Source organism: Lycorma delicatula, chromosome 1, assembly GCF_047948215.1.
Source record: "Lycorma delicatula isolate Av1 chromosome 1, ASM4794821v1, whole genome shotgun sequence".
NCBI lineage: Eukaryota > Metazoa > Arthropoda > Insecta > Hemiptera > Fulgoridae > Lycorma > Lycorma delicatula.
Window position 1 is genome coordinate 295,693,922 of NC_134455.1, and position 15,791 is coordinate 295,709,712.

General features: G+C 29.3%; 1 protein-coding gene across 7 annotated transcripts in view; it reads left to right on the forward strand.

Annotated features, from left to right (window-relative positions):
• The window catches only part of LOC142333132 (sphingomyelin phosphodiesterase), a 217,670-nt gene that overhangs the window by 124,782 nt on the left and 77,097 nt on the right, over window positions 1-15,791 (forward strand). For all 7 annotated transcript variants that reach the window (XM_075380071.1, XM_075380078.1, XM_075380063.1 and 4 more), the window contains 2 exons: window positions 7,945-8,039; window positions 14,273-14,478. In XM_075380071.1, coding sequence (XP_075236186.1) covers window positions 7,964-8,039; window positions 14,273-14,478 — 282 coding nt within the window. In that variant the 5' untranslated portion in view covers window positions 7,945-7,963. The remainder of the gene's footprint in view (window positions 1-7,944; window positions 8,040-14,272; window positions 14,479-15,791) is intronic.

Genomic DNA, 15,791 nt, shown 5'->3' on the forward strand with positions numbered 1-15,791 from the left:
GTAAAAATTACAAAAAAAAAAAAATCCCTTTCGGCACGCCGGAAGGCAGAGGCAGATTTCACCGGTGCTAAGTAGGATATAAAAAAGATTTCCACCTTAAAGTTAAGAAAAACTTCAAATTTACTCAATGCGACAATGGTTGCATTTGAAAAAAAGTTTCACATGTTTAGCATACGACAAGCTCCATCTTCTTACAATTCCAACAACATTTTGGACATCCCTTGCCGTAAGGGTTGGTCATATCAAAAATTGTTTCAGACAAAGGTTTTAGATAATGTTTAGAGGACTAACGACCACTTTAAACCGATTCGATACTGTGCCTGTAAGGGAGGTATGTTTTTTGTCTTCGAAACCCCATTTTTCCACCCCGTGGGCCAATGGTTGGTGATATCAAAAATTTTAAGTTTTAGGCCCTTATCCAGAGAATAGTAGAACTTTAAACGAATTCGTTATTTTACTTAATAAGAAAGTTATAGCGATATTTTGTTTTTTCGAAAAGCCCCCCATTTCCACCCCATGTTCCGATTTTGTTCATTAACGACCTCGACCGAGAGTTTGGGTCGTTGTATTTTATATATCAATTTGATAGTGATTGGCGCAAAATCACTGATCATGTCAAAAATGTTTTTTTTTTGCAAATCTTTACGTTTTAGAGTGCAACTAGTTTATCTACACAAAAAAAAAATATACATATATATGTGCATATGTATGTACATATGTGTTTCGCGCTGCTTTTAGCCTGATATCTCGGCCAGATTTGGAGAAAATAGGGGTTAAAATCTTATACAGAATTCCGTAAGTTTGTGGAGATTTCTGTCTTTCCGTTTGCAAAAGCATCAAACGAGAACTAACCGACCGATTGCTTTCAAATTTTTAGGATACATTCGTGTTAATCCAGGGAAGGTTTTAATCCATAGATCGAGCCCTAGTTCCCTTCGGGGTGATGTGAAGATTGCCTCGTCAAAAGTCTGTGTACTTTAGTTACTATAGTTACAACTATTTTGTCTTTTGTAATTTAGTTTCTTTTTTAGGTATTTGTAAAGTCTGTATGCTTTAATTGTTATTTATCAGTATTATTATAACAACTATGAGGGTAACGAACTCACTGGGGAGGGGGGTCCAGGAGGAGAGCCCTCTGGCTAGACGGCCAGTCCGGACGGTTGACCGGCTAGTATTTCTATATATGAACATTGATAATATTGATTATTTTTTCTTTTTAATTCGTTAAATGGTTGGGGGATATCGCGAAAAAACCAATTTCGATTTTTTTCAGAGACATTTTAAAGAAAAATCTATTAAAGCAGGTTTATTATTTACAATGCATATATAAATAATTTTAAAAAAATGTTTAAAAAATCAACCCCCACCTCTCAAAATTCAGATAGGTTTTTTGCTCTGTTTACTTTCGGTTTAAATATTTTTCAGAAATGTTTAAAAAATGTATACTTCATATCAAGAAATGTGTACATTTTTAAAAAATTACAACTCCCGAACTAAAATGCAGATAAGTTGTTGAAAATTTCTTTCTTTTAAATACTTTTATTTATAGTCGCATCAACAATTCATATAGTAATTAGCGGCTCATTGTAATTTAACTGCACTGGTAAATGTGTAGTCTTGAACAAACTCAGGTTTGTTCAACCATTCCTGTGACGGAGGTTTGACCATTCCTGTGACGTGCGGTTAATCGAAACCCAACCACCAAAGAACACCGGTGTCCACGATCTATTCAACCCCGAATAAAAGCAACTACCTGTATTAGGATTCGAACCTGAGAACTTGAGAACTTCGACAATCATATCAGCTGATTTACAACGACGAGTTTACCGCTAGACCAACCCGGTGGATTTCTTTTTCTTATTTTCGCCTTTATGAAAGGTGTTAGAAAAACTTTACTAAAGCAAATTTGTTAAACTTAATTATATATGAATATTTTTAGAAAAGCCTTTCTTAAAATCTATCTCCACTGTTAAATATATAATACATTTTTTTTTGTCTAACTCTTTTAATTTTCATTATTAAAAAACAATTTTCTTTTCTTAATCTAAAAGGGCTATTAAAATTAAAGAAGCTGTGGTACCAACAATATATTCCGGCCCCAAAACGAGAAGCAATTGTTTTCATTACTTTCATAAAATTTATACTTTTTTTATCAATATTTTTAAACAATTTTTCTAATTTTTAAATATAAGTCAACTTAATTATTATAACTTTTGAATTGCATTTTCCTGTTCTGGAATGAAAAAGCTGTGCAAGGACTTGCGTTGTGTATGATTTGACCGGATTAATCGGGAAAATCATGTAGTACTTTGCCAGTTTTTTCTTTACTTTTTATCCAGTTTTTTAAAGAGATTTTCTCTATCATTTCTTTTATTTAATCTACTACTTTTTTAAATTTACATTTTTATACATTTAAGAGTACAAATATTGGCAAAATTAAAATCTTCTAATTACAAAAAAAAAAAAAAAACAGAAAAGATGTTATGAAGTTATAGATATTATCGTAAGGGATCTTATATATTTTGTAGATCGTTCTTAGTTTACGTAAAATAAATTCTCGCAAATAAAAATAACGAATGAAAAGTTAGAATAATTCATTAGTTAACTGAATAGGTCATTTTAATTATGAAAACCTGATGGAAAAATACAAAGGAAAATATGGAAAATTTATTCGGATAAACAATAATTTATCTTTTATTAATAAAAATTACACAAGACAGTGATTAAAAAATTGATTTAATCAAGTGTTTGTACGTGTGCGCGCTTTATTTTAATTTTATTTACTTATTTTCTAGTTAGACATTATATTCAGTGTGAACACTCGACTTACTATTGCAAGCGTTTTCGTTGTTTTTTTTTTGCAAAAAAAAAACATAATACTAACATTTGCCGAACTTCGTGGCGGAGTGGTAGCTTCTCGGTGTTTCATCCGGAGGTCCCTGGTTTGAATGCCGGTGAGGCATGGAATTTTTCATACGCTAAAAAATGAAAATTCCTTCTCCCACGCATCTTCAAAAGCTTATGTGGCGAGAGCATCAAGGAAAGAAAAAAAAATCAATATGTACTATACTTATCGTATAGTACAATGTAGATTCTACGCTGTAGAACGACAAACGTTGGCTAATAATCTCTTACAATATTGTACATCGGCTGTACTTGCACAATCTATTTTAATCACATTTTTATTTATAAATGTAATTTTATCCGTGACTTATTAATGATTATTTTATTTCTGTTACCTAGCTTTTATTCGTATCATCTTTAATACATAAAAAAAATTCATTCCTACCTGAAATTGTCAATAGTTATGGTATCTCCAATTGCTGGCTAATCAGCCGTTCAAAAATTCCCAAAGCGAGTTCGATTCTCATTGACACAAAGTAGATGTGAAATAAAGATGTGACATGCCCCAGTATTGTAACTTTGATATAGGCATTGAACAACTATTTTTTTTTTTTTATCTGTTAACGGAGAGAGAATTCGGAATTAGCGATTTTTATACTTGCTAAAAGTATCCGGGGGAGTAATTTTATCTCAACTTTTCATTGCCTATTTTTGATTTTATTTGCAAGTTTTTTTTTCTTCAAATAATCACTCATTCTTCCAAGTATGCCAAATATATCAGTCTCATCAGTATTAATTTTAACAGATTTCTGTTATGATCTAATAGTTATTTATCAGTGTAGATTAGGGTGCTAAAGTTTTACTTTGATGAATATATCTAAAAAAATGAAAAAATTAATGGATTTAAAATGTTTCTCATTATATCTCTGTACTTCTTTTACGTAAAAATTTGAATTTCGGTTACGTGACTTGTGCATATGGTGTTGATGTCAGTAAATTGTAATCTCAAAATAGTTTTTTGTGGGTGAGGAGATTGTTTCAGTAAGTCAAAAAAGTTGTGCTTATTGAAAATTAAGTATTGAGATTGGCTTGGAGAAGTAAATAGAAAAACGTTAGTGAATGTCGATTGTTTTTTTGGTTTATTGTGAAACGTGTTCTGCTACTCATCAGAAAATATGCAAGACGAATAATATTCGTGATATATGTTTTTCGTATATTTATGAACGAATCGAATATGTATTTGCTATATTATGACAAGATTTTCAATCTCGTTTAATCTATTTAATTTTATTTTGTTTAATTTATTTCGTTTATACAACAATAATATTTATATTAATTAAGATGGGCGTTCCGCCTGAGGTTATTTTGTTTTCGTTTTTGTTTTTTAATTTTATTTTGATATAATAGTTTGCACCTAACAAAACCGGATTTAATGATTAAATGAAAGCTTTAACACCATTTTAATACAGTGAAAGCTGTCTAAAATAAATAAAAATCAGTAACAAAAGAAAAAGATTACCTTTAGCATTATTTTTACATTTTTTATGATAATATTTCTCTAAGGTTTCTTCCAAACTAAGACGTTAGCGATGTGTTAAGTGAAAATTAATTGAAAATGAAGTTATTTAATACATTGGAAATATAGTCGAATTATAAACAATGTATGAATTACTTGTATATAAATAAATAAAAATCGACGTAATTGACCCGGAATAGTGGTAACCTACTCGAGAAGGGTTAATCTAGAATACCGCTTACAACCTTTGTTGTTTTATGTATATTGTAAGGGAAGCGATCCACGGTATGGAATCGTTTTGATAATTAGAATCTCTCGTGTTTGCTGCAGGCTGATCCTGTTCGAATGACGACAAAAAAACCAGTAAATAAATTGCAGGCGGGCGATAGTAGGTGAAATCTAGGTTTATGGAATTGCGCGGCGCGATGACACGATACGGCAAACGTAGTACACTACTCATACATTTGACCTTGATAGGATATGGAGGACACGGAACCAGCTGCTGTTTCAAGGTCGTTCTGAAAAGAAGGGATTTATTTATTTTTATTGTGGTAGGTGGGAGTTTTTAACTCTGCCGTCCTTCGGACTTTCACGCTATCTCCCTAGCCTGGCCTTTACTATTACAACAAGAATGACTGCAGCTCAGGTTTTGCAGTGCTCTAGTACCCTACCATTTGTATTAAAAACCGGCTCCAGCTTTCAATGCAACTTCTACTTGACGAACAAACAAACAATAACATAAATTATTTCTTGAATTTAATAAGTACTGTGGAATTTTTTGTACTTAATAAAATTATTAGCTGCAACATAAATAATAATAAAAAGGTCATATGAATGCTTCTGGTGTAACAGTTATTTTTGGGGAGAATAATCAACAGTATGTTATTTAGGAAAATAAATTTTTATGAATGATAAATAAAATTATATGAATATAATCATATATGGATTAAGTTGGAAAGGAACTAGCTGCTTTATTATAAGTGTTGAACTAATTTCTTTTTGAATTTTGAAAATAACTGATGGTAGTAATATTAATAATGAAAGCTTTAATTACTTTCAGACAAATTTTGAAAATCTCTTAAGTCAAATATCTAAAAAAATATTTTGTACAAAAATTGCTTCAAAAAAATTCGAAGCAATTTTTGTTTCCGGGAGAAAGGAATTAAAGCACATATTTATGTGCTTTAATTCCTTTCTCCTGGAAACTTTTACTAAAATTAATCCTTAGCACATAATTCACCAAAAAACATGAGGAAAAAACCTCATTTTCAAACTTTCAGAAAAGTTTCTGTGAAAATTGTTTACAGTTCTATTTGCTTTAATTTTCATTCCTTGAAATTTTTTGCTAAAATCTTGAGGATTTAAAAAATAGGAAGTATGCATGCAACTAAGCATATGTATTAAAATATGCAAAGTTAATGCTAAAAATATGTTTATCGTCTAGACAGGGCAACTTATTGGTATTATACTATTAAATTATATATATATATATTTTTTTTTTACTTTTAAGGCCGCAAAGGACCACTTTAGTCAGAATAATTCAAGTCTTTTTTGTCGATCTTTTGGCCTTTAAGTTCCTAGCTTTTACTTTCTCCCAACATTTAGTCATTCTTAATGATCTGTTTTACGATCCTCTTCTGAATAAACCCTTTTTGTATAATTAAAAGTTCTTACTTTAAAGTTGGTATTCGGATCTTTAATAACAAATTTTAATTTTTCGGATTTATTAAGTAAATCTTCGTAAGTCAAATTTAATTCTTGCATATCTTCTTTAATTTCTTTGATCCATAATGGCGGATTTTTTAAAGACCAAAATTGATCGATAATTCTCTTATAATCCTATCCTGCAGTAATCTTAACAAGTGTGCACAGAAAGAAATTCCCTTCTTTTTCATAGTATCAATTAAGGATTCCAAGTTTTCGTACGGAAATTTATTAGGCAATAATCTGTACTGATTTTCGTGTTTTTATTTTTTGTTTATGCAGATTCTAAGAATCCTGCATTCAACTTTAAACAAAGGTTCAGTCCTATTTTTCTGATTTAATCTAAGTAAAGTCTCGCTCACGTAAGTAATTACTGGTTGTTTAACCACAGTTTTGTAATGTCTAATTTTAGTGTTAATCAACAGCGATTTTTTTTTGTAAGTATTTTTGGTTACTTGTAGCACTTTAAAATATTTAAGTCTTTCAGTCCAAATTTGTTTTTCGTTTCAATTACAAGTAATGATCTCTCCAAGATATTTAAATTTTTCTACAAGTTCCACTTTGTTTCCATTAATATTCACAGAATTAATAACTAAAGGATCTATAGCCATCATTTTAGTCTTTGCATAAGAAATTTTAAGTCCAATTTTATTTGCAAGTTCTTCTATACTTGTTATTTGTATTCTGGCTTCTGCGATACTATTAGCTAATAAAGCTAAGTCGTTGGCAAATCCTAGGCAATTTAAATTTAAGTTATCTGTTTTGTATCCTATGTGAAAATTTTTGGATTAATTTTAAACCATTCATGCATCAGAAATTCTAGTGCACAATTATATTTATAATATTGTATTAAATTTTTTTAAATATTTCAAGTTAATAGTATATGCGTTAAGGATTTAATTATATGATTGCTATGTTTACTACCAGTAAGTTTATTCTTTGAATTTTATTAAGATGTTATATCATTTATTTGTAACCATTGCAAATATTAAATGGCATAAATTAAAATAGTAGTAAAAAAAATGTTTAATTATGAGTAAAAAGTAACTATGATTACCGTAACTATGATTAAGTAACTATATTTACTTAGTAATTATGATACAAATATTTTTAATATAATGATATTAAATATTCTACAGATACTTATTAAAGAGTCATCTTACATCATTATATTTCTGTTGCCATGGTGACAGAAATATAATGAAGTAAAAGGATTAATTATTGTTTCTTTAATGAATATCTTAATCCCCAAAGGGGCTAGGCCTTAATCTATGGCTTAAAACCTTCCCTGAAACAACATGTATGTATCCTGAAACTTTGAATGCAATTTGTCAGTTGGTTCTCGCATGATGCTTTTGCAAACAAACAGACAAACGTTCGCATTTATATATAAGTTATTGTAATGAATGAATTGAAATGAAGCAAAGCCCTTTTACTTCAACTGATCTACCCAGTTTTGGGAAATGAAATACCAGATTAAAATTCAATCTGTTTTGTAAATTTCATTCACAAGTCTTGTATCTGTTACAGTTCATTATTTAAAAATGGACTAATTTTTTTTGTTTAAATGTTGTAAGATATGACAAACTTACGCTTACCTGATAGTGAAGCTATCAGGTATGAAGCTATGTATAAATTCTTGCCCAAATCCATCCTTTGAGTAAAAATAGTGGTAACAAAATTATTTAGATTGCCCATGGGTTCTGGAGTTTTAAATGAAAATAAAAAAAAACTTGATATTTTTGGTTTTTACTAATTAGATTTTTATTTATGGTATTAGTATTTATTCAAAATTAAAATTGTTTCTCCTGTTTAGATTTAAAAATGTAATACAAATTTGTTAAATATTGTACAAATTAAATATATGTTTTTGTTTGCAGGCTACTGGGGGTGTGTATTATGCATGTGAATCTGCCATCATGGTACCCCTTCCTCATAGCTTTTATTCTTTCAGCAGTATTTATATACAGTGCAGGTAAGAATAATATTAATAATGCGTACTTAGGTACTTTTATCTTCAGTGTTAAATTTTTTTTTTTAATTAGGGTGGTTTTCAATTAGAGATTTCTGTTTATTATTAATTAATAATAATGTTATGTATATATCTACTGATAAATAAAGATTAATACATAATAAAAGCTGGCAACTTGGTTGAACAATTCTCCTAACTGTATTTACCTCTTAATTTAGTTTAAAGAGAAATTCCTCAAACCCCTTTCTTGATTATCATTAAAAATATTAGCATCAAGCCCCATTTATATTAATATATATATATATATATATATATATATATATATATATAATGTTAATATATTCTATATTCATATCATTTCTCTGTTCTGTTAAATTATATTTTAAACTATATTAATATAAACCAACTAGTAAGAATATTGAGATAAAACATATCTTACTCTAATTTTAAACACATCTTACCTTAATTTTATCATGAAAGTACTTTTGCGGGATCCTGGATGACTGAGAATATGAGATATGTCTTATCTTAATATTCTGTACTAGTTGGTTTATATTAATAGAATTTAATATATATGTAGTCTTGATGCTAAATTTCATGTTTTATGATGTTACATTTAGCAGTTTTAGGATTACTAACTAAAAGTGAACACACACACACATCTTTAGATATAGAAGTTTACCTGCTTTTAGATAGTTATTTTGCATTTTTGGACTCAGGGGACTTAAAATGTTGAAAAATATAAAAATCTGGAGTCTTAAAATTGTGGCCCATTACTATTCTTTATTAGATTGTTTTATGCTGTAAGACCCAGGAAAGTAATTAATTATTAAATATAGTTAGCAATATTTGTACAGCACAATTTACTTTGTTTACAACATATTCTGGCTGAATACAAGCCAAAATTATTAAAACTCAATGAGTAAATAAAAACACTTCAAGAAATGGGAAAAGTTTTATAAATAGATTAGGTAATTCTGTAATTTGCTATATCTTCATTCTAGATCTCCTTCACCCTCTGGTAATTTAACAGTCACAAATAGTTTAAAATTACTTATCTTTGTTTTAAATTTCTTATATCTGCTAATCCTGCTTAGTGTGTGTTAATTATTAATATTTTGTAATATAGTTGTTTCCATCGACTTTCAGAGCCATATATTATTTATTAGTCCAGTAAAATTAACTGATTATAATAGCAAGATTGGCAATTTTACTACATTAAGGTTTTGTTGTTGCATTTCATCATAGATGACTTATAACTGCTGATCTCCTTGGCTGAATAGTAGCGTCTCTGCCTTTCATTCAAAAATTATAGTTTCAGATCCGAACAGGCATGGCATTTTTGTTGCTCTACAGAAATTCATTACCAACCATCATAGGAACTAATAGTGGAAACCTGTATTTTTCTGTTACTAATTATATATAAATATATACTGTTTTGTTTTAGTGTTTTAAGTGTTTTGTTCAGTTTAGTCAAAAGTGGTCCAAAGTAGACAACTTTTTTAAGAAAACCTTGTTTTTCACTTCTTTTGCAAAATCCAACATTTTGTGTACTTTCTCAATTTACTCAAAGAAATAGTATGGTAAATAGCTTTCATTATATTAAAAGTGGCTAATCCAGACAGAATAATTTTAATAAATGAAGGTAGGATTAAAAATTAATTGAACTTATTTTGTAAAAAAAAAAAACCATTTGATAAAAATATTGAGTTTGTATTGGTTAAAAAAAGAGTAGTGTTCACCATAAAACTAAAAATCTATAAAAAATTATTTTTTTTAATTAATTGTATTTAAACATTGTTCTTAGGACTAGAATGTTTTAACCAGTTTCTATAAAATATTAAAGAAATAAGATCATCACATATTTTTAATAGAAGTTTAAGCTGCTTAATTAAAATGAGCTCTCCATAACTAACCATCTACACTGAAAAAGGTGGTTAGCAATTCCTTTTAATATTGTGTTAATTGTGTATTAGTATTTGGTAGAATAAAATAAATAAATATTGATTTCTACGGATGTATACATTTATTTGTAATGTGGCATGTTTCATAGGTGTCAAATTTTCCATTTTTTGTATGAAGACCTTTTTCTTAGGACTTAAGTTTTTGAATAAAAGCGAAAATATTTCATAATAATATTTATTTTTATTTGGTGAGTTTTGGTGAATCTTGGAAAATTTTTACTATATTACTCTACATTTCAAGTTAAGGAAAATTTTGTAAAATTTAATTTTGCACACTTCGATTTTTCACTGAAGCTAATATTTTTTTTATGTATTTGCAAAAAATGTGCTTTATGCCCCTTTAGCTTTAATAAGGCATGATGCCCCAAACATTATTTTTAATGTCGTTTTAGAGGATGTTGTAGAACACCATTTATGACCCATTCCAACAATAAAATCCTAATTAGGAAAACTTCCTATCTCATCCCTAATTTGCCTTGGCTATAAGTCAACAGTAATAACAAAGTTTGTGTCAGTTTTACAATTTCTAGAATGCTGACAGTACTAATGCAGCTTTCCTTCAATTTCTTCCTACTCCTGTGTAAAATTAATCTGATCATTATTTGGAAAATAAATTTTTTTTTTTCCAACAACTTTATTAATGCTCCTTAGATTGCAATGTATGCTTGTTGATGAGCTCTTTGACATGATTAAGTGAAGTGTGCTGATTTACAGATTGTTTTATAGAATTTTTATTGTTATTTAATACTATTGTTCACAGAAAAACAATAGAATTTCATTTAATGTAAATGTATGCATATTCATTAAATATACATGTATACTAGTACAACTGATTAGTATTGTGTTTTTATATATAATTATCCATTTATGGTGTAGTTCTGATTTTACACATTTATTCTATCCTGAAATAGAATTCATTATTTCAGTTTGCATAAGATCTTTAAAGCTTTTCTATTTTTAAGACTTTTAGACTTCATTTTTGATCACTGACAAAACTAATGGTATTCTTCACATAGAACCTGTGTTGTTTCATTTTAAATTCAGATATTTGTGACACCTTCAGCTTGCTAAGGTAAATTTTTCAAAATATTCTTGCTTGAGATCCTGAGACTTTGTTGTCAGACTTCTCTTTATGGCAGCCCTAGAAGTGGATCAATGTACAAAATTAGTATTTTATTATTATTATTTTACTATCAGTTATGAGGAATGCTTCCATTATATATGTGAAACATCAAATAATTAATGAGTAATTTCATTATTTATATATCTGTATGATCTTGATTTGGAGAAGAAGTCACATTTCTTAACTGTGGATAAGTGAAGTGTTATTATTTAATACATTCATAACAAACATTTAACATGTCGAAAATGCTTACTACAGTGCGTTTGGGAAGTCGCTGTGCAGTATTATGTGGTGCATTCTTTTCTTTCAGCATTAGGTTGGTTACCCTGTGGGTTCATTGGTTATTGCTCATAGTAAACCAAGACGTCAGTTGTTAAGTTGTGATTGAACATTTATCGGAATCAATAGTTGCAAGAAACGTAATGGTTCTTCAGTAGAGGAACGCAACAAGAAAAGACATGTTTAACACAAAAAATTTCTTGTTGAACATGTCTTTTGTGAAAGTGACAAGTATACTGATTTAGTGAAGAAAAATTTTTCTGGAAACTTTCCAAATACTCCTGTTCCTCCCCACAATGCAGTTTGAACTCTAATTGAAAAATTTTGGGCAACAGGCACTGTTGAAGATGCTGACTGAAGTGGAAGACCACCTAAACTACACTAACAGAAACTGCTTGATACTTCAAATGCTATGGCCAAAAGTCCATCAAAGTTAATGCATAAGTTAGCACAACAGCAAGATATCAGACTTGCTACTGTACATACAGCTGTAAGAAAAGAACTGAAACTTTTCCCCTATAAAGTAATGTGTTTTCAAAAACTGACACCTGACAGATCATGCCGAAAGTTAAATTATATTGTCAATGGTTTAAACATTTTATTCACCAAAATTCTGTAAGTAACCTTGGCATAGTTTTTTTTAGATAAAACATGGTTTCATCTGGGAGGATTTATTAATCCAAAAAAACATGACTGTGGTCGACAACTAACTCCCAAGAATTACACAAACAATCTTTACATGAAGAGAAAATTGGAGTTTGGGTAGATGTGAGTAGAACAATGTGGGTCCAATTTTTTTTGAAAATACAGTTAATAGTGATCATTATTGTGCTGTTTTAACAAACTTCATTAGTCAGTTAACAAAAGTGGAAATCATTCTTGGTTAATTCCAACAAGATGGCACCACAGCATGTGCAGCTAACAGGACTGTTAGCTAACCAATGATTGTTTTAAGAAATGTCTTTGGAAAATTACCCAAACTGCCTTTCCCAAATTACTTTCTATGGTGGCAGCAAAACAAGCAGTTTATTGTAACAGACTATGTGTGATTGACTAACTAAAAACTGCAATAACAGCATACGTACAAGACATTCCAATATGTCATTTAGCTGGCTAAAGTGTTCAAAAACAAATTGAAGCATGTGTAGTGTTGTATTGATGTTGGAGGAGGTCTTTTATAAACTATTCCAGTTATTGCATTATTCATTTCTGTAAAATAATGAAATAAAAATACAAACTAATAATTAAGAAAGATTCATCATTACATTTCCATAATTCCAGTGAACAGCAACTTTCTAAATGCATTGTATAATCTACATTGAATGCGTACCTACATATGCACATTTGCTTGTAGAAATGTGTCAATTCTGGTTTCTGTGTCATATCCATATACATTATTTATGATCATCCTGTTAACTAGTAATGATATGGACTGATCCCACAGCCCATATTGTTCATCGCTAAATGAATAGGAATGAAAGGATAATTCAGTGGTCTTTATTAGTATATGCAACAGGAAGATTATAAATTGCATGGTATGTATATGGTCCAGATACAGATGCAGATATACCCCAACAAATGTTGATACTGTAATTTGAAATAAGTAAATTTTTTACATTGATTTTTTGTTTGGGTAGTTTTAGTGGACTGTGATTTGTGAGTCTTGAATACTTCATATTATTTAATTCTCTCCAAAATTTGAGCCACTGTTGTAGAATGGTCATGTGTATTTTTTGTTTGAATAATTTATTTTATTATTAAATCACTACATAAGCTCAAGGCTTGTTCATGAGAATATATTTAGAAATTTAATAGTTTCAAAAAAATGCCAAGCCTTGACAGGATTCAATTCCAAGACCTTAATGAAGAAAGACAGAAATTCTGCTATTCCATTACGGAGATCAACTATTTATATGTGAGAGTGATTTCTTTTTCCAGATTAAATTGATGCCATTGTCATAGTAATTAAAGATTGTTGTGGCATTGATGTTGAGTAGCATCAATAGTTGGATCAGAGACTGGAACAACAACCAATCCTTAGCCAGAGTACTGAATTATTTGGAAATTTATTAATTTATATTCTTTTATGTTTGAATTAGTTTATATTCATTAACATCATTAGGTGATATTGTGTATTTATAAAACTCATTAAAATCTTAAATGAAAGTTGCACAGTGCAGTATGTAATTGATACACAGTGCAATACCTAATTTACACAAAGAGCAGTATCTAATTCATAGTCTCTAATTGCACCCACTGTGTTGGTCTAGTGGTGAATACGTCTTGGCAGATCAGCTGATTTTGAAGTCATGAGTTTCAATGTTCAAATCCTAGTAAAGATAGTTACTTTTATATGGATTTGAATACTAGATCGTGGGTAATATATTGTTTGATACTAGATTATGGTGTTCTTTGGTGGTTGGGTTTCAATTAATCACACATCTTGGAAATGATTGATCTGAGACTGTACAAGACTACTACTCTTACACTCATACATATAATCCTCATTCATCCTCTGCAGTAATACCTGATGGTAATTCCCGAAGGCTAAACAGGAATAAAAGTCTCTAATTGTAGTATCTAATTCACAGTGCAGTATCTAATTGCATAAAATTATTTTGTGAGTTATTAAATAAGAAATTATGAAATAACAAGATAGACTTCATAAAAATAACAAGTAGACTTCAAATAAATATTGAAATGCCTATGAATGTATGAAGATTTAAACTTAACTTACTAAGTATGTGGTTTATTTCACTGTAGTAATGTGTAATCACTATGTAACTATAAACTAATTTAAATATAAGAAAAATATTCTGCCGTTATATTTTTAAGAAACTAATTTAATTATATTTCTTATTGATCCATAGGTAGTCCAATAAGACTTGACCGTAGTCGAAAATGGAATATGAATCTTGGTGATGAATGGAATGAGTTCCGTGTGCTTAGCAATGAGTTCGACGAAGAAGATCCAGTTGTGCTTGTTAAGCCTGCCAATCATTCACATGATTTACCACCAGTGTACACCCCAGAAGAAATAGAAAGAGAGACCATGAGGCAGTTTCAGTTACTTAAGGTATCTTGTCATTTATATACTTCTATGCCAGTATAATAATTACACATATTGTTTGTGTTAGAATTCTAGTTTCTATGCATGTCCTCTGCTAGATCATAAATGTTCGAACAGCTGAAATCTTTGTTGATTAATTACTGTGTGTCACACTCTAATACACATTGTAGATTTACTTGAGAAGTTAGGCTGAAAAGTTCCTGCTTGAATTTGAATTCACTATTTCAAATAAATTCAGTGCATTATAAATCAGATGATTTAGTGCTGTACAGAGAAAATAAACATTGAGCTCATATCTGTAGAAATATCATCAATGAGAACTTGAGACTTATTGATTATCCAGCCCATTGAAATAAACAAATTAAGTAGTTTTATTTCAAAAACTTATAAACTTCAATGCAGTTTGTTAATATTTTGATAATTTATTATTACTTTATCATTAGCATCATCAACCTTATCATTATTATAATAAATTCCCAACAAACAATTTTTAAACATTCATCTGTTGACTAAATACTAATCTCTAAATTTCAGACAAGTAGATTTAGTCTTCACTGCCATTTTTGAGTAACACATTTTCTTTAATGATGTTTTTCTGAGAGTAATAATGTTACTATAGAATTACTTCCTGTGGTTGGCAGAAGAAAGATGTTACTTGTAGATCTGAATATCTTTTGCATTTCAATGAGCTATTTTGGAGCAGCATTTATGATTAAGTGAATAAAGTTAAAGGAAATCCCTTTATTCCAGAATTCCTTAGTAAGTCTGCAATGAAGTGCTTGTTATCTTGTGAATAACTATGCCAGTTTTGTGATAATCTTGTATATCTCATGTTAGGTCACCTATAACAATTTTGGTTATGGTGTCAATATACAATGTTAATATTGTTATTGAACCTACCTTTATTATTAAAATAGATATCACCTAACAGTCAAACTCTATTTATTTTTTCCTTCAACCATCCCTTTTTTCTGAACCCTTGTTTTAAAATAGCCTTTCTTCTTCTGTTGCAGGTTCTCTCTTGTCTATGTATGATAATTTAATTACTTCTGTGTATGTAAGAATGGAGTCATCCATGAAGCTATTAGATTTTCCCTCGTGATTGAGATTTTTTTTATTTTCATAATTATTGTTGGGTTCTTCTTGTTCAAAGACTTCACTTAACATATTAATTTTTTTAACTATTTTATTCCATCTATTCAAAGATATCATTTGTTTATTTGTTGAAACACTTTTACTTTTTTTTTGTAAACAGTTTCTTGTTCTGTTGGTAGTCATAGGTATATATTAAATGACCATTGTATATCTTAAGTTTTATT